This window comes from Wolffia australiana, chromosome 19, assembly GCF_029677425.1.
Source record: "Wolffia australiana isolate 7733 chromosome 19, ASM2967742v1".
Classification (NCBI taxonomy): Eukaryota; Viridiplantae; Streptophyta; class Magnoliopsida; order Alismatales; family Araceae; genus Wolffia; species Wolffia australiana.
The window spans coordinates 2,386,544-2,406,423 of NC_135853.1; the positions used below are offsets into that span (position 1 = coordinate 2,386,544).

The window sequence follows — 19,880 nt, forward strand, 5'->3', positions numbered from 1 at the left end:
AGAGCGAGAGAGGGAGAGAGAGGGAGAGCGTGTGTAAGAGGGAGGAGGAGAGAGGGAGAGAGGGAAAGACAGAGGGAGAGAGAGAGTGTGAGAGAGGAGAGAGATAGGGAGAGAGAGACCGTGAGAGAGAGAGAGCAAGAGTGTCTGTGTATGAGAGAGAGAGCGAGGAGAGGAAGTGCTTGTGAGAGAGAGCGAGGGAGTGCTGGAGAGAGAGAGAGACTATGAGAGAGAGAGAGGGAAGGAGAGAGTGTCTGTGTATGAGAGAGAGAGAGAGAGAGCGAGGAGAGGGAGTCCTTGTGAGAGAGACTATGAGAGAGAGAGAGAGGGAAAGCTAGATTGTCTTTGTATGAGAGAGAGAGAGAGCGAGGAGAGGGAGTCCTTGTGAGAGAGAGCGAGGGAGGGCTGGAGAGAGAGAGAGACTGTGTGTATGAGAAAGAGAGAGGGAGAACAAGAGAGATAATATGTGTGTGGGAGAGCGAGCGAGAGAGAGAGAGAGAGAGAGAGAGAGAGATAGGAGAGATTGTGTGCAAGAGAGAGGGGAGAGGGAGAGAGATACTGAGAGAGAGAGAGGGAGAACGAGAGTGTTTTGTGAGAGAGAGAGGGGGGGAGAGTGAGGAGAGCGAACGTTTGAGATAGAGGGAGGGGAGAGAGAGAGAGAGAGAGAGATAGTGTGTGTGAGAGAGAGGGGGATAGGGGGGTTTAGGGTTTGATTGTCCCGGTCCGGTCCGGTTTTCTGGCATGGACCTAAACCTTACCTGAAACTCGGTTCGGTTTCGGTCCAGTCTTGTTCGGTCCCGCTCCGGTCCGGTATGGGGGGTCGCGGAGGAGCACGGGAGTGGCGGAGGCATTGTGGGCGTGGAGCAGCGGCGATGAGCGCTTGGGGCGGGTGATGGGAAGGGCGACGAGGAGGGGGATGGGTAGTGCGTGGGACAGGGTCGGTCCGGTTTTTTGGCATGGACCTAAGCCTTACCTGAACTTCGGTGCAGTTCCGGTCCAGTCTGGTTTGGTTCGTCCGGTCCCGGTCCAAAATGTCAAAGCCTAGGGGGGATAGGGGGGAAGAGAGAGAAGGACAGAGAGAGGAAGAGACAGAGAGAGAGAGACTATGTGTATGAGAGAGAGAGAGAACAAGAGAGATAATAAGTGTGGGAGAGAGGGAGAGCGAGAGAGAGAGAGAGAGCTAGTATGTTTGTGGGAGAGAGAGAGAAAGAGAGCGAGGAGAGAGTGTGTGAGCGAGAGAGGGGAGAGGGAGAGAGATACTGAGAGAGAGAGAGAGGGAGGGAGAACGAGAGTGTTTTGTGTGTGTGAGAGAGAGAGGGGGGAAGCGAGGAGAGCGAACGTTTGAGACAGAGGGAGGGGAGAGAGAGAGAGAGAGAGAGAGAGTGTGTGAGAGAGAGAGGGGATAGGGGGGCAGGGGGGAAGAGATTGAAGGACAGAGAGAGGAAGAGAGAGAGAGAGAGAGAGACAGATAGAGAGAGAGAGAAAGAGAGAGAGAGAGAGGGAGAGAGCTATCGGGGACACGGGAGACGAGGATCGAGAAGTCCGGAGCATGAGGATGGATTCGACTGTTTACCACGTGGTAGATAGACCTCCATTTTCCAGACAAACAAGTTTCGCTTACACGCCACAGCCCACAGATCTAGAGATAGAAGAGAGAGAGAGAGAGAGAGAGAGAGAGAGAGAGAGATGGAAAAGGAGGGCACCGCCACCGCCGGCGAAGCTACAGCTGCGCCACCGCCACCACCACCACGGCTGGAGTCAGAGGTGGTCGTTCTGCGGCGTCATCGCCATGAGATGCGACTGAAGAATGCGACCACAGTTCTGCGCGCGGTATCCTGCCTCTTCTCCGCTCTCGCTTTTATCGTCATGGTCACCAACAAGCACGGAGACTGGAAGGAATTCAACAAGTACGAAGAGTTCAGGTGAGAAGTCGATCTTCCGGTTCTACCCGTTTGATCATCTTCCTCAAATTGTCTGAATTCAGTTCTGCCATTTCATTCTTCGCAGGTACGCCGCGGCGATCTTCGCCTTGGGGTTCCTCTACGCGGCGGCAAAACTCGTGCTGCTGAGCTCTCGCGGCGACTATTCGATCGCCGCGCTGTCCCCCCGAGCGGTCGCCATGGTGGATTTCGCAACCGATCAGGTATCAGCGGTAGCACAATTCGTCTCTTCTCTCTCGATCGATCCATAAATCCATATCTCTCTCTCTCTATCTACTTCTCTCAATCTATCCATCTATCTATTTTTCCCTGTTTATCTAACCTGTATACCTACCTACCTACCTACCTATCATTCTTAAAAGTCCGACTCGCAGGTTCTTGCCTACCTTCTGATATCGGCAGTATCGGCGGCGATTCCATTGACCAACAGAATGAGAGAGGGAGCGGATAACATCTTCACGGATGCGTTGGGGGGGTCGATCGGCATGGCGTTCTTGGCCTTCGTCGCCGTCGCCCTCTCCGCCATGGTCGCCGGCTACAAGCTCACAATCCAAACGTGCATCTAACAATTTGAAGAGAGGCAATGAGCGGTCTTGTCGACGATGGAGGTGATATAATTGTTTCGATTTATTGGCATTGCAAAATAATCCATAGATTTAATCTCCTACAACGACTCCACCAAAATCTAGACGGTGGGCAATCTCTCTTTCTTTTCTTTTCATTGCCTAAGTTGATACAACGCTGGACTAGACACAGCACGATGAATGAGATTGGGGTTCAAATCGGCGGCTGAGAGGCGTAGTTAGCCGGTGGTCGGAGCATTTGGAGAGTGAAGGGGGGACGAGCTGGGTTATGGGTTGGCGGCTGCGCGACGGCGGAATGCCTGAGTTGAGCGGCGGCGCCGCCAGCGTCGCCGCCGTCGAGCAAGGGCCTGCCAGCGCCGGCCGCGCCGCGACCCATGGGAAGCTCGTGGTTGTGCTTTCCTTCGTAGGTTGTGATCACCGTCTTGAGATCGTTAGACGCTCTCTCTACGTGCTTTCTGACCGGGCATCCCGTGCTAGTGCACTTGTAGTAGCTCCTGTTCAATGAAATTTTCATCGTGCTCTGGAAGATGATGATAGTGATAACTGATAATAATGCGATGAAAAGGAAGGAGATGCCGATGATAACGATGAACAATGATCATAGAAAGATGATGATTCGGAGGACTTGATGATAAGGGTGAATCATAACATCAAGGAAGATGTTGATTATGATAATGGTCGCGGTAATGAGGATGAATAAGGAAACAAGATAATCGCGATAACCATAACGTTGGTGAATCATTACGAGAAGGTAGTTGCGATGATTATTTCTATAATTGCGCTGAATAATAACACAAGAAGGAGATGTGTAAGTATTGTAATGATGAAGAATCAAATGGAAAAAGATGATGACGACGATCATTATCACGACAATGTTGATGAATAATGGTTGTGATGGTGGTTATTTTTATTATTACGAGGAATAATAACACAAGATAGGGATATGTAATGTGATAACGATGAAGAATCAATTGAGCAAGTGATTACGATGAGGACGATGATTATTATATTGTCAATCTGGACGAATAAAGGTAGCCATGATAAAAATGTTGCTCATTCCTAGGTTTAAAAAAATAAAGGCAGCGATGATGATCATTTTAATTATAACGCGGCATAATTACACAAGAAGGAGATAAGTAATATTAAAAGGATGAGGAATAAAATAAAAAGACGACGATTATCATGATAATGTCGATGAAAAAGACGGCGATAAAGGCAATTTTTTCTAATGATGGTGTGATGAACATTGATAAAAACACTAACAAGACGACGAGGGAAACGACGATGATAACGAAAAAGAATATGATCATAACCGCGATGGCCATGGATCTAACCTAGGATTTGGGTTCCCCTTCACAACCTTCTGCCCATACTTTCTCCAGCGGTACCCATCATCGAGTATATCGACGTCGCTCCTCGTCTGAACCACAACTCTCGGCTCCCTCACCGGCCTATTCCCTCCGGCAACGCCAGAATCCGCATCGCTGCTCCTCCTACAAACACAACCCACCAAACACCATAAGATCTCCAAAACCCACAAACTGTTGCAGGTCAACAGGTTATCCAGAGAGAGTTTTAAGTCGTGGGAGTCGGCTTTTAACACAGCGGTGGGGTCATACCCTCGCTTGGGCCCGGGTTCGTCGTCCTCGGTTTCGCCGCCAGCGGCGGCGAAGCTAGCGTGAGCTCCTCCGCCGACCTCTTCCTCTTCGAAGAAAGACGCGGAGGAGTATCCCAGAGCCGCCGCGGACTCCGCCTTCTCCGGCGGCGGCGGCGCCATGGCCAACTGCGCCGACGAGCTCCTTCTCGCGGCTTGCGGCTGGGGGTGGCTGTGCTGTCCTTTGTAAACAATCTCGGTAATCTCGCCTTGCAGATTCGTCTCCACCTGCTTCTTCGCCGGGCAATTCGGGTGTGTGCACTTGTAGTAGCTGCGTGGATTTTCGCACCCTTTCACTTGTTTCTGCCCGTATTTTCTCCAATTGAACCCGTCGCCGGAGCAGCTCAGAGTTCCACCGTCGCCGCCGCGGGACGGCTCCGGCGGCGGCGTAGCCGTCTGGAAGGAGAAATCGTAGGTGGGGACGGCGTTATCCTCTTCTTTGACGAGCAGGGCCCCCGTCGTCGGCGAAGGGAGGATCTGTTAAGAAGAGAAGGTTAGATCGGAGTTGGAAAAGAGAAAGTTGAACTTTTTTTCTTTTTTTTGCTCACGTTGGAGGAGAGGAGAATGGGGGATTCGAGGAGCTCGCTTGGGCTGAGACCGGGGACGAAGCCGAAGAAGGAAGAGGGCGTCAAGGGCTGCGGGGAAATGGGAAGAGACGGCGGCGGAGCTGATTTGAACTTGGGGGCGGCGCCGCCGCTGCCGCCGGCGGGGAGGTCCTCCGCCGCCGTCAGCAGCTCCGTGAACGACGACGGTAGACGCGACCGGAAGGAGAACTCTGCTGCCCCCCCCGGTTTCCCCGTCCTCTCCGATGCAGAACCCATGAACCAGAAGTCTTAGAGAGAGATAGAGAGGGAGAGAGAAAGAGGAGAAGCCGTATATGTCAACTATTACGACTCCAAAGGAGACGTAGGAGATATCTTACAGGTGGACGAGCAAAGAGAGAGAAAGATAGAGACAAGAAGAGAGAGAGAGAGAGAGAAGGGGCTTATGTCTACTATTACGACTCCAAAGGAGACGTAGGAGATATCTTACAGGTGGACGCGCAAAGAGAGAGAAAGATAGCGACAAGAAGAGAGAGAGAGAGAGAGAGAGAGAGAGAGAAGGGGCTTATGTCTACTATTACGACTCTTAAGGAGACGTAAGAGATATGTTACGGGTGGAGGCTCATAGAGAGAGAAAGATAGAACGAAAGAGAGTGAGATGGAGTTAAAGAGATGTGAAAAGGATAATTGATGAAGAGAGAGACAGAGAGGCGGTGATGGGCAAGAGTCAAATTTGATGGGTTTGACTTGAACGGTTGAGGAAGCTTGCCAGAATGTTCATCTTTGGAACTCAATTAGGATGTTTCACTCGCACGCGGAATATGACATCATGCATAGTCACGATTTCCGCGCACGTGTACGACTCTAAACAGGAAGCCACGAGCCCACTACGTTGTGGGGGATTTCTGGGCCCCTCCCCTCCAACTCGCTGGCGGATAGATAGATAGATAGATAGATAGGCAGGTAGGTAGGTAAATTAGATAGATAGATAGATAGATTGATTGATTGATTGAGAGATAGAGAGATTGAGAGATTGAGAGATTGAGATAAAGGGAATAGGCGCAACTAAGCAGCTAAAATATCTGAGGCGCCAAAAGTTCTATCCAACGGGTTTTCTTGTTTGTATCTACAAAACGTAATGCCGTGTGCTGAGAATGGACGAGAAGTCAAGCCAGACATCAGTGTGGTCTTTAGTAAATGGACAATGAATGGGCTCTTCATGTCTCCGCTTGTGACAATGGTTATTGTTTACATTTTTATTTATATCAAACGGCCTCTCCACCTAAAAAGTTAGCTTGAGCTTAATCTCAAATTTGATTCGTTCATATCGAACGACAATAGAGTAACTAAAGTATATTGAGCACCGAGATCTAATCTATTGTTTGGTTCTATAGCCTACTTACGAATGATTCTTATCCTGACATGTCAGAAATTGCTTAGATTGGTTCCCACCATACACAATACCTCTATTGATGGGGTGGTCTAAAGCACTGTATGATATGCGCCACTATACATAGAACACATAAAAGTATTGAAATAATTTAATAAAATATCAGGCATGTATTTAATATTTTTTCCTAGAGCCATAAAAATTTCTTCTCATGATACCTAAGACGTAACAAACTTCAGCTTTAGACCTAGATTGTTCAACCATTGACTTCTTACCCTGCCAGTGGTTAGACTAACTCGAAGGAAAGAGTACTAAGAAGAAATTGGTTTGTGATCAATGATAAACCCAACATTATAGTATCATAGATATTTTTTAAGATTTTTTATCATGACTACGAAATAATTCCAGACTGACCAATCCTTTGAATCATTGTCACAATTGGTTTCATACCTGAAATTAAGGAAACTTTAAGATTAAGTGTAAAGTGACTTAAGATAAGGATACAGTATATAAGGGATCTAAAAATTTTGCAAATTTTTTTGTCTATGAAATGAGCATGGCAGGGATGGGGATAATAATACATAAAACATCGCAAACTGCGGATTATTCCTAGATCATGTGACTTTTGGCTACTCTGCCATTTGAATGGACTATTGGTATGGAAATAATGACATGAATTACTTTTTATGACCAATTACTGAACCCATATAATAAGATCAGAAATGTTCATTGAGTAAGAGTTTTATCATGGCAAGAGAAAAAGTCACCAAATTAACAGGCCTATATATACTGTTTGACAGTCCCCATCCGGCCCAGGTTTCTAGCATGGGCCTGAACCTTATCTAAACTTCTGTCCGATTTCACTTCAGCCATGTCCGGTCTCGGTTCGGTTATATCCGGCCCTTGTCCAGTCATGTTGGCTAGTCAATGACAAAGTCAAAGAATAAAAGTAAGAAATTCTATGGAAAAGGAAGAGAGGATGAGAATAAATGAAGAAGAAGAAAAAATTGCAAAGTCAAAGAATAAAAGTAAATAAAAAGGCATGGAAAAAGAAGAGAAGATAAGAATAAATGAAGAAGAATAAAAAATGGCAAAGTCAAAGAATAAAAGTAAAAAAAATGGCATGGAAAAGGAAGAGAAGATAAGAATAAATGAAAAAGAAGAAAAAATGGCAAAGTCAAAGAATAAAAATAAAAAAATGGCATGGAAAATAAGAGAAAATAAGAATAAACGAAAATGAAAAAAAGAAGGAAAGAAGAAGAAAGGATGAATAAAAAACGAAGAAGAAGAGGAAGAATAGAATAGTAAGAAAGGAAGAATAGCAGAAGAGAAAAATAAAAAAATAAAATAATATGATTTTTCTTTGAAAAGCCAGATAAGCACTCTCTCAGTTTCACATATTAAAAAAAACTAGTCTGCTATCTTCATTTCCTTCATTTAGACTTACTTTTCCCTCTCATAATTACCCTTCATATATACCTTCCTCAGAATCTTCTACCCATCCATCTATACACGGCTTTCTACATTTTTCATGTCTAGAGTTCCAATAATAATAATAATGATCAAAATAAAATTTACCAGTTTTATAATCCAAATATCTCTTCTTCCTCTCTTTCAACTATTCAATTAATACTATTTCTAAATTCCATTCACTAAGTGATTACCCTGCTCTCTACTATACATTCCTGAGCAAGATTAAATAATTACTAATATTATTTCATTTGAGAACATTAATTATAATGACAAATTAGACCCCTTATTTTGCACCATCAAATTGGAGTTGTTACTGAGGATTGGCTGCCCTGTGAGTAGAATAAAATATTTATTTTATCATAATCTATTTTTTATTCGGATTATTTTCTCTATATTTATTGTTTTCATTTTTTAGCTGAGTTATATAAAAATAAATAAAATAAAATAAAATTTATTTGAATATGGTAGGACTATATAGATCTTTACCCATTATTCTTTGAGTCTAAAAAGATACTACAATGGATCAGTTAAGGGACTTCATGTACACCAGGATACAATACTATTTTATTCATAGATAAAATATTTGAATAAATTTCCACCTTTGTTACACTAAGACACACTTCCAGTTAAAGAGCCTATGTTTTCTTGAATGATATTGTAATATTATATGCTTTATAAAAACAAGCATATATGACCAGACCAGAGTTTTATGCAGAAACTTCCGGATAATTTTTTAGAGAATTCAAAGCGCTTATTGTACCACAAAATAAGAAAAAAAACATGAGTCTTAAAAAGATACCCATGGTAAATTAACTACATAGTTTCCCATATGATATTGTTGGATGAATATTATAAATGGCTAACTTGGTCTTAAATAAACAATCGAAATTACTTTGTGGTCAGCATATGCCCTATGATAACATGCATTTTTAGTGCCTTATATTATTATATTTATGCGGCTTTATGCATTAAATTACTCATATTTGCATGTTATCAAGCTTAAAATGATTAAATCTATTTTTAGAACAAATTTCTGAATTTTCTATATTTTAGGATTTTTCTAATAGTATATTCTAAAAGAATAAAAATTTTTGAGAAAGAATATGATTTTTTTGGATGTTTTGGATATTAAATTTGGAAAGATATGATTTTTCTGATTCAAAAAATATATTTATACGTATTTTTTGGGCTTTTATTTGATTTAATATGAAATTTTTTAAGTATTTTGTTTTTTTTTATGGCATAGTGTGACGTGGCGTGCGGATGCGCCGCCACATCAGCATTGAGAAAGAGATTTTTTCTTTGTTTTTTGTCCTTTTGACATGTACATGTGGCACGGAATATGAAAAGTCACGGAATACGAAAAGCCATGGAATATGAAAAGCCACGGAATACAAAAAGGCATGGAATATGAAAAGCCACGGAATACGAAAAGCCACAGAATACCAAGTGCTTTGACTTCTTAACAGGCACAAACTGATGACATTGATGAGGAGTGAGAAGAAATTAAAGGCTAGGATTGCTTCAACTTCCAACGGCCATAACTTTTCATCTTCCCCTCCTCTTTCTATCCATACCCTCTAATCTATAAATAGAGGCCTGGATCATTGTAAAAACGATCTTGAACTTGCTTCCCACTTTTGTGGGCTGATTGAAAGAGAGTGAGTTTTGAGATCCATCAAGAGTGTTCTTAGTGTCTTGGGTGTGTGGGAAGAGACAAAAGAGAAGAGGGGGAGCTTACCGGCACTCGCAAATCGCCGTGATCCTGGTGGAACGTAAGGATCTAAGGTAAGTGTCTTCGCCTTACGTTGTTTCTCTCCCAACATCATCGTTATCATAGTTATAGTTTTTTTTTATAAACGTTTCATTTATCACTTCACTTACTTGCATCCCCACTCTCTCATCTCTCCATCCTTGCCATAGTACCATTCCATATCCAACCACTATCCTCGTTCATACCATAGTTCATTATCGTGTCCGTCACAATCACTTACTCTTTTATTTAAGTTAAATTAACATATAAATTAAGTACTTCTTAATCGATATCACTCGCTCATATCCTTGAATTGTGTTTTTTGTCGATCGCTCATTGATCATCACTAGTTTAAGAAAGTAATTCCTTAATCATCGTTCCCTGTGGAGACGATCCGTACTCATCACTAACTACGTATTTTCAAGTACGGTCAAATATATTTTATTGAATAATCTCAATCACCAACGACGAATTTTAGCCCTAAAATTGAGATTATCACCCTATTCCCAAAAAAGTTTTCTTTGGGTTACAATATTAAGATTTAAATGATATAGAATAATTTCTGAAATGTTTAAACTATACTCTTACACTCCTGAAACAGATTCATTGATGAAATAATAAGTACGTATGCATGACAGAAATATATGTTGCCACAAAGCCAATCACACATTCCACATCTCGTTCCATGTTCATTAATAGAACATATTCATTATAGTGCATGTGTGATGCTTATAATGAAGTACATGAATACGTGATCGGACTTAGTGAATTATGATGAGATCTTAATACAAATATTACTAGTCTTTAAACATGCGTTCTAAATATTCCTATTCTAATGATACTCAAGAAGTGCATCAAAATATTCAGATATAATATCACTATCTAGCCTCACTCATATGAAGAGTATGGCCGTTCCTGTAGCCATTAGTGTGGAGACACTAATGATAGATAGTGGGTGCTCTTTTGTGGAAAGAGTTCACTGAATTGATCCGTACGAATCCCAGAACAGTATTATACCGAACTGTCAATCAGGTTGATTCACATCATAGTTGTGTAAATGATCCTTAGACCTGAGACACCAAAGATATCTTGTGGACAGACAGTTGTACTTTGACTACGACCTATGTGTCCCTAACCATGGGATTCTAAATAGTCTTAGTTCGGGTGCATCAAGAAGTTCATGAAGACGATTGAGTGATCAAGTTCATGAAGACGATTAAGAGGTGACAGCTCAAGGAAGACGATGAGATGAAGTCCTTGGCCAAGGCAATGAAATATCAGAGAAGATTTCTTTGATGATTTCCAAACGCATCAGTACTAACTTGGATGATCGATTAGGGTTTGATAGTTGACCATACCCTAAGTCATCTTAGAATTGTCAAGTGGATGAGGGACTATACGTACATGGTAACCGATGATGAACATGTTCCATAAGTGAGTCGATACACACTCCTTTGTATCTTCTAGAGCACGAGGTGTAGCTTGGCACCCCACATGCTGGAGACTCAACCTATCAATTGGGTTAAATTGATGCAATGTTAATTAATCTATATGATGATATAGTTAATTAATTTGGAAGGTAACTAAAGGTTATTGGGCGCTAGAGTCATTAACTTTACTGATACATGGGCCTAGAGGGTCACATACAAATGGTTTTTGGACGTCTAAAGATATACTTAAGTTTTAAGGTTTTATGAAAAATACCAACTTAGTATAAATAGGGAAATGCTCTAAACAAAATTCACCTTGACCAGAATTGTGCAGGGGTCTTCCCCTTCTTCTCCCTTCTCCCTGCACTTCCCCTCCATTTCTGATGCGATCGGGATGGCATAAGAACGGCGATAGAGATTGAGCAAAGCTCGTCAATGAGAAGGAGGATACGACTAGAGGCTGCACACTTGAGCAGCTCAACTCATCCCGCTCTGGGATCCAAGAAATCACAGATGCGATCTGTGCCAAGGTACTTCGATTCATGGTTTTATCGCTTTCATTCCATTATGTTTAAGTGTTCTGCTGGGGAATGTTTTAATTTGTTCATCCATATCTAGGCCAATAGAACCCAACAATTCATGGTAGAGATAGTTGAGTTCAATGTGATGGTTGGGTATTTGTTAAACACAAAACCTTCAAATGATATGCATTTTAATTAAAATTAAAATACAATATTGATCATGGTATTTTGGGAATTATCCAATCCTCTAATTAATTATCGATTCTCAAATAGACCAGTTGTGTCTCATGAAAAAATTTTCATTAGTGTCATTTCAACCACTAACCGCATTACTTCTAACTTGTTACATACATGTATGTCGTAGAATGCGTGATATCAGGCTCCGTTTATATACTTGAAAACCTAAACCATTATTATTTTTTATGTTTTGATATATAAACAAACAGATAGCAAGGGATACAAATAATTCAATGTGCTATGATATTAAAGGGACCCTAATATTCAAATTACATCCTAAACTTATATCATAATATCAATTCAAAAAGGCTAGAAGATAGATACATTGGATTGATAGTATATGCAGGTATTACACTTTTTTTGAGTCACAAGCGGTGAACTGTACCTGAAATGGAAAGTCACCCTTTGTATCAAAAACCACATATTTAATTACCAGGAAGGGGTGTAGTAAAGGATGCTCTATTATTTTCTGTACCCTTTAGCCTATAAATTATGAAATCATACATGGCAGACATTCGGCATCACTACTAATTTCAACATGGAGATGTAAATTTTTTTTTTAAGATTTGATTCAATGTTGAGGAAAAAAACATAGCTAGTGAATGATAAATAAATGAAGCACATATAAGTTTTATGTAAAGGATATGAGAATGCATATTTTAAACCTTCATCAGTTAAGAGTTGATAATAAGTGCACATATTTTTTTATCTTTATCAGACAAGGTTTAAGTTCTATCTTGAAATATTTCTACAGCATCTAAAAATTTTCATTCAGACAAAAAAATAACTATACTCATTAAAAAAATTTAAAATATATTTAAGTATATGTTTGAATTGGATAACTCTTCCAATGAACCTAATACATTATTGAGAATATATATATTATGATTTAACATACACCACCATTATAAAACTTCCATAGAACCTAATAATATTTGACACAGTTTCATGGAAATCTATTAGAGCTCATTTTAATATCTCAATTTTTTATTCATAAAGGATTTATCTAATCATAAGTCATAAAAAATTCAACCAAAAATCATATTTCTTGCACTATTATGGAAATTTTTTAATATATGTCATATTTCAAATGTTATACACAATATATCCATTGAAATATGTGGGATCTATATAATTTTAATTTAATAAATAGTATATTACTTTTCTTGAGTTTATATCTTCACTTTTATTTTAAAATTATATTTTACCCTCAATAAAGTCCATGTCATATTATTCTAATGGCACATAGGAAATATTTAAGGACCAGGTGAATTGATAACATTTATAAATTAGTTATATTTCTATGGTGGATATCTTTGGTATAAAATCCAATCACACTTCCATGTCTCATTCATTTTTTATTGAAACACAAAATATTAACTATGATTAGTATTTGATGTTTATAATGTACTTGAATCCAAAAAATAATAACTAATCTTCGCACATGTGTTCTAAATGTTTTCTATTTAAAGAAGGCTCAAAAAGGATATAAAAATATCTTGAAATAATAACACTATCTAGCCATGTTCATATGATTAGTATGTTGGATTTTGTGCCTTGGTTCATCTATGGAAAACATGATTCCATGAATGCGGAAGTGTGTTGATCGATTCATAATCGATCATTAAAATTAAACATTGAGTGTACCTTGTAGGGAACTTGTTCCACCCTGGACTTTGCCGCTCCAAGATTTTTCTGAACCCGTCCATGCATCTGCCCTCTAGAAGTATTCACGCGGTCACTCGAGGCTTGGATCTCAACGTCTTCCTCTTCAACTCTTCTTGAAAATCTAGAAGATCTTCTCACCATGAAGACACTCTCCTTGGATGAGAAGAGAAGAGAAGAGAGTGGAGAAAGGGAGGGCCTCCCAAATCTGGCTGGCCTGGGTGCTTGAAATGAGTGCCCCTTCCCTATTTATATTTTACTTAAGTTTTTTTCTCAAAAGCCCTACAAAGTAAAATATATCCATCAATACCCTTATGAGCTTGTGCGTGTGACCCTCCAGATCAATGTATCTTTCTAGTTAATAACTTTAGTTGCCTAATAACAATTATTGGCGTACCTTTTTAATTAACTATATCAACATATATATTAATTAAATAAGGATCGATTAAACCCAATCGATAGGTCAAGTTTTCAGCCCGTGGGGTGCCAAGCTACACCTCCTGCTTTAGAAGATACAAAGTAGTGTTGAACTTTCTCATAGAACCTTTACCATAATCAATTACTATCTATGTATGAGCCATCATCCGTGAGAGACTTTCAAACGACTTAGGGTATAGTTTATGATCAAACCCTAATCTGTCATTCAATTAGTACTGATGCGTAATGAAGATCATTGGAGAACTCCTTCTCTAGTATCCTCACTACCCTAGCCAGGGATTTTTTGCATCATCTTCCTTGAGTCGATCTCCTCGCATATCGAGGGAGGTTGATCCTGTCTCGACCACTCAATCATCTCTATGATATTCTTACTGTTGGGTTCTAAAGGCCTTGACATGGATGAATAAAACAAAACGATTCGCTGCGGAAGACTTGAACGAATTGAATGTCATCAACAAGAACATTAAAATGAGTACCATTCCACGGATCGCATCCGTGATTTCTTGGATCCCAGAGTGAGACAAGTCGATATGCTCATGTGTGTAGCCTCTAGACGCATCCACGCGGTCCTCGGCACATCCGATCTCCTCCTTCTCATTGACAAGCCCTGTTCTTTCTCCGTCGGCGTTGTTACGTCGTCCTGATCACATCGGAGAGGGAGAGGGGGTGTTGGGAGATGGGAGATGAAGGAAAAAGACCCCTGAACAATTCTGGCCTCACTGAATTCCATTCAGGGCCTTCCCCTATTTATACTAAGTGGGTATTTTTCATAAAAGCCCCCAAAACTTAAGTATATCTTCCGACATCCAAAACACCATTTGAGTGTGACCCTCTAGGCCCATGTATCAGTAAAGTTAATGTCTCCAGCGGCCCAATAACCTTTATTGGCCTTCCAAATTAATTAACTATATCATCATATAGTTTAATTAATGTCGGATTGATTTAACCCAATCGATAGGCCGAGGCTCCGACATGTGGGGTGCCAAGCTACACCTCGTATCCTAGAAGATACAAAGGAGTGTTTATCGACTCACTCATGGAACATGTTCATCATCGGTTACCATGTATGTATAATCCCTCATCCACTTGACGCTCCTTGGACGACTTAGGGTATGGTCAACTGTCAAACCCTAATCGATCATCGAAGTTAGTACTGATGCATTCAGAAATCATCGAAAAACTCTTCTCTGATATTTCACTGCCTTGGCCAAGGACTTCATCTCATCATCTTCCTTGAGTGTCACCTCTTATACCGAGGGTGGATAATCCCATCTTGACCACTCAATCGTCTTCATGAACTTCTTGATGTACCCGAACTAAGACCATTTAGAATCCCATGATTAGAGACTCGTTGGCAATCGCCAAAGTACAACCGTTTGTCCACAAGACATCTTTGGTGTCTCAGGTCTAAGGACCACAACCGTGACGTGAATCAGACTGATTGACAATTCGGTATAATACCATTCAGAGATTCGCACGGATCAATTCAGTGAACTCTTTCCATAAAAGAGCACCCACTATCTATCATTAGTGTCTCCACACTAATGGCTACGGGAACGGCCATACTCATCCTATGAGTGAGGCTAGATAGCACTATTCTATCGGGACATTTTGATATCCTTCTTGCATATTCTTCGAATAGGAACATTTAGAACACAAGCTTAAAGACTAGTGATCTCTGTATTACGATCTCATCATAATTCACTAATTCAGATCATGTATTCATGGACTTCATTATACGCATCACACATGCACTATAATGAATATGTTCTATTAATGAACATGGAACGAGATGTGGAATGTGTGATTGGCTTGATGGCCACATATGTTTCCATCACTTACTATATCCGAGTTATGACTAACTTGAATCCCATGATTAGAGGCTCGTAAGTCGTAGTCAAAATGTAGTCGTCCATTCACAATATGTCCTTGGTGTCTCAAGACAGTGGATCACTTATACAACCATGATATGAATCAACCTAATTGACACTTATGTATAATACCATTCAAGGATGCGTACGGATCAATTCAATGAACTCTTTTTCTCCAAAGAGCACCCACTATATGTCCTTAGTGTCGTCAAACTAATAATCACATTATCAGCTATACTTATCGTAGAAGTAGGGTCAACTAGTCCTATTATATCTAGATAATTTGATGTCCGTCTTGATTATCCATGGAATAGGAATATTTAAAATACATCTTTAAAGATTAGTGATCATTGTATTATGATCTCATCATAATTCACTATGTCATTGCTTGTATTCACAGACTTCATTATAATCATCCCAGTAGAATAATAATGAACATAAATATATTATTCACTGAACTTAAATGAACATGGTGGTGTGATTGGCTTGACGGCCACATCATATTATTATACTTGACGTCAATCAGGTCAATTCACGTGATAGTTCTATAACTCATTGTTAGATTTACGATGCCTAAGACACCTTCTGGATGGTGAATAAATTTTGATTATTACTTAAGAATCCGTGACCAGAGTATTCAACTCAACATTAGCTTAAATGCAACAACAAGTTTGCAAAGGTGAATGTGTGGTCTAGATGGGAACTCATAAAAACTTGAATGAAAAGTTCATCAATAGTAAAATTGGGAAGGGCATCCAATTTAGGTGCTCATGCATGCCAAACCTAGGTGCTCTCTACTCTCTTCTCTAACATTTTTAAAATCTCTCCTTCAAGAGAGATTGGGTGATGAGGAGATCCTAAAGTATTTTTATGAGTTCCATTTTAGGAAAAGGAGGATATCTAAGTTATATGGTAGACATGTGGATGGCTCAAAGAAACTCTTCCAAGGAACCTAGTGATAGTGCAATATGTTTCTTGTAGGGTAATGTAATAATTTTTTTGATTTAGATTTTATCCAATTTCATTTATGTTGCATGCATCAATCTAACCTAAAAGGCCCAGTAGTTGGGTCAAATTTAAAACTCTATTGCAATTTTCATTTACTATATGAAATTTTAATATTTACATATGATTAGTCTGTCAATATACTTTTTTCTAATTTATAACCTTACCTTGATCTGGCTATTTTATAGAGGGTCAGTTTTTTGTCAAGATAAATTATTTTTTGATTCCATTTATTGAAATACTGCTTATACTTTTCTCTCAACTTCTTGATATGTTTACCATAGGTAAAGGTGCAAGCTTGATTATCCTAATGGGGATAAATATAGCAAATTTAGAGTCATTTAAGCTATATTTTGTCATTTAAATCCTGTAAAATCACAAAATTAAAATTTCAAATTTTTTCTCAGAAATCATTTGATGATTCTATGAAGAACTAAACAAAAGAAATTTCAAATCGAGAAACAAGTTGTGAGAATTTACTTTACAAGGATTAGTTACAAATTAAATTTTAGGTTTAGTTACAAAATTTTCCTCTAGAACGAATTCAGTTGTATTGAGTATGATATTGTTATCTTATATTTAAGAATTATTAAATTACTTAAAAGACCAATTTGTGATTTTCCTTATCTTTATTACCATCAATTTCCTTGTCTACATCAAGTTATGTAATGCTCTTTTCTTGGTTATGCTGTGATTCACTACATCTTTGTATTATGAATTCAGGCAAGAAATTAATAAATGGTTTAAAACAAGGCCATCTAAGTGGACTTGAATGCACAATAAATGATTATTTCATCAGAAACATAAATTTTGCATTAGGAGATAGACTCAAAACTCATTGAGATTAAACCCTGCACGTACACATTCCATCATCCACTAAACAGGAGAGGGAACAGCTTAATTACAAAGGATGCTTTTCTAGATGGAAATGGTTGAGAAGATAAAATGGTAACTAATTAGATATTTTCATGTAGGGTTAATATGAATTTCCTGGCCAGTTTTGCACCAGCAAATGGAGAAGTCCACTTTTGTTTTAGATTAATAATGAGTCCAATCAGCATAAAATGCTGTACATTGTAATTTCTAATTGAATAGATCATTAGAAAATATTTTAATTAATAAAAGAAAAATTAAGCTATATTAAACACACAAACACACACGCACACACATATATGTAAATAAAAGTAAAATAAGTTATTCTACATATCATCAATTCAACCCCTTTCCATAGGTGACCACTACACAAACTAACCAACAATTTTGTGCCAAAGGATTTTACTTCGTAAATTAAAAAATATATCTCCCTGATTTTAAGTCAAGAAAAGGCATTTTGTCTCATTTATCTGCTTAAACATCAGATTTGTAGAATTTATAGTAAACGGGTTTGTTATAACGAAATGAAATAAATTTATAGAGAAATGTCTGTCGATATGGATTTCCAACAAGTTTTCCCAAACAAAAAATATTTTCCGAAGCCTAGGACTTGTGGTAGCTATGAAGAGACGCAGTTGCTTTGGCAAATCCCTACCACTTTCCATCAGATCAACTTATCCATTAGCATGGTTAGACATGCGACTCCTATTTTTAATATTTTTATGGTATTCAACTAGTTTAGGAATTTTTTTTGCTGTCGTAGCTTACTGTATCCTTTAAGTTTTAACTATTGCCAGAAAAAAGTAATCAGTCCAATGTGGGATAAGTGTGGACACATTGTGCATTTAACTTCACTGGATGCAAATGTAAGGTTTCCACTAAAAAGTACATACAAGTATGATCTAGTAATCATGGAACGAGAGTCTCCCTATTGCCTTCTGTGGAAGGTACATGAAGGAAATTACCCGGAGGAATCACGACCAATATGATATTTCACAATTATTTTATGGAAAAGAAGGAATGTTGTCAAAATTGAAGGATTTTAAAGTTTTATGGAAAACTCACCTGTGAAGTATGCACTATAATAATAAAGGTAACACTGTGTCTTCAGGAAAACACTTTCGTCGTTTTACGATGAGCATTATTCTCTATGGTAGTTTGCTTTTTCCAATGTAGATTGTGACATCGGGTCTCCTGTAAAAAGCTTTTTAACTTTAGGTATCATCAACAGTTGGAATCATTTCTGCTAGTTGATAGCGATACCTGGATACATAGCTAGAGACATGAGGGAGAGAGTGAGAGAGAGATAAAAGAGAAAGTGAGATAAAATAGAGAGAGAGAGAGAGAGATAGAGCCATATGAAAAGTGAGAGAGAGAGAGAGGGATAAAAGAGAGAAATAAAGAGATTTGAAAAGTGAGACAGAGAGAGGGATAAAAGAGAGAAATAAAGCGATATGAAAAGTGAGACAGAGAGAGGGATAAAAGAGTAATAAGTGAAAGAGAGACATAGATACAAAAGAGAACATATAAATAAAGTTCTATGAAGATTGAGAGAGAAATAAAACGATATTAAGAACTAGAAAGAGAGATAAGAGAGAGAGAGAGAGAGAGATAAAAGAGAAAGGGAGAGAGATATAGAATAGAAAGGTCGAGAGAAAGATAAAAGAGATATGGAGAGAGATAAAAGAGGGTGTGAGAGAGAGATAAAGAAGAAAAGGAGAGAGCGAGAGATAGATAAACGAGAAGGGTAGAGAGAAAGATAAAAGAGTGATAGAGATAAAGAGAGCTGGAGAGAGATAAAAGAGGGTGGGAGAGAGGGAGAGATAAACGAGAGAGGGAGAGAGATAAAAGAGGGTGGGCGAGAGAGATAAGAGAGAGAGAGAGGGAGAGAGATAAAAGAGAGAGGGAGAGAGAGAAGTAAATGAGATAAGGGGAAAGATAAATAGGTTAAAGAGAGGGGGAAGGGAGAGAGAGATAAAAGAGGGTGGGAGAGAGATAAAAGGGAGAGGGAGATAGGTAAATGAAAGAGGGGGAGAGAGAAATAGGTCAAAGAGAGAAGGAGAGAGGGAAAGAGAGATAAAAGGGAGAGGGAGAAAAAGGTAGAAGAGAGAGGGAGAGGAAGAGAGATATAAGGGAGATGGAGAAAGATAGAAGAGAGAGGGAGAGAGATAAAAGGGTGAGGGAGAAAGGTAGAAGAGAGGGAGAGAGATAAAAGGGAGAGGGAGAAAGATAGAAGAGAGAGGGAGAGTGAGAGATAAAAGGGAGAGGGAGAAAGATAGAAGAGAGAGGGAGAGTGAGAGATAAACGGGAGAGGGAGAGAGATAGAAGAGAGAGAGAGAGAGAGAGAGAGAGAGTGAGAGAGATAAAAGGGAGAGGGAGAGAGATAGAAGAGAGAGAGAGAGAGATAAAAGGGAGGGAGAGTGAGAGCGATAAAAGGAAGAGTGAGAAATATAGAAGAGAGAGGGAGAGAGGGAGAGAGAGATAAAAGGGAGAGGGAGAAGTATAGA

At 39.4% G+C, this 19,880-nt stretch overlaps 2 protein-coding genes across 3 annotated transcripts; one reads left to right on the forward strand and one right to left on the reverse strand.

Annotated features, from left to right (window-relative positions):
• Positions 1-1,465: 1,465 nt before the first annotated feature.
• On the forward strand, positions 1,466-2,607 carry LOC144715430 (CASP-like protein 4B4). Of its 2 annotated transcripts, none has more exons than XM_078590337.1 (3): positions 1,466-1,919; positions 2,005-2,140; positions 2,300-2,607. In XM_078590337.1, the coding sequence occupies exons 1-3, from the start codon at positions 1,684-1,686 to the stop codon at positions 2,501-2,503; spliced, it is 576 nt and encodes a 191-aa protein (XP_078446463.1). In that variant the 5' UTR covers positions 1,466-1,683; the 3' UTR covers positions 2,504-2,607. The 2 variants fall into 2 exon arrangements, with proteins under 2 accessions (XP_078446463.1, XP_078446464.1); XM_078590338.1 differs by having other exon boundaries at positions 1,488-1,919; positions 2,312-2,607.
• On the reverse strand, positions 2,547-5,245 carry LOC144715429 (putative WRKY transcription factor 26). The gene is made up of 4 exons (XM_078590336.1): positions 4,724-5,245; positions 4,141-4,652; positions 3,856-4,014; positions 2,547-3,015 (listed from the first exon to the last, which is right to left on the reverse strand). Exons 1-4 carry the CDS (start codon positions 4,994-4,996, stop codon positions 2,715-2,717), a joined length of 1,245 nt encoding a protein of 414 aa, XP_078446462.1. The 5' UTR covers positions 4,997-5,245; the 3' UTR covers positions 2,547-2,714.
• Positions 5,246-19,880: the final 14,635 nt, after the last annotated feature.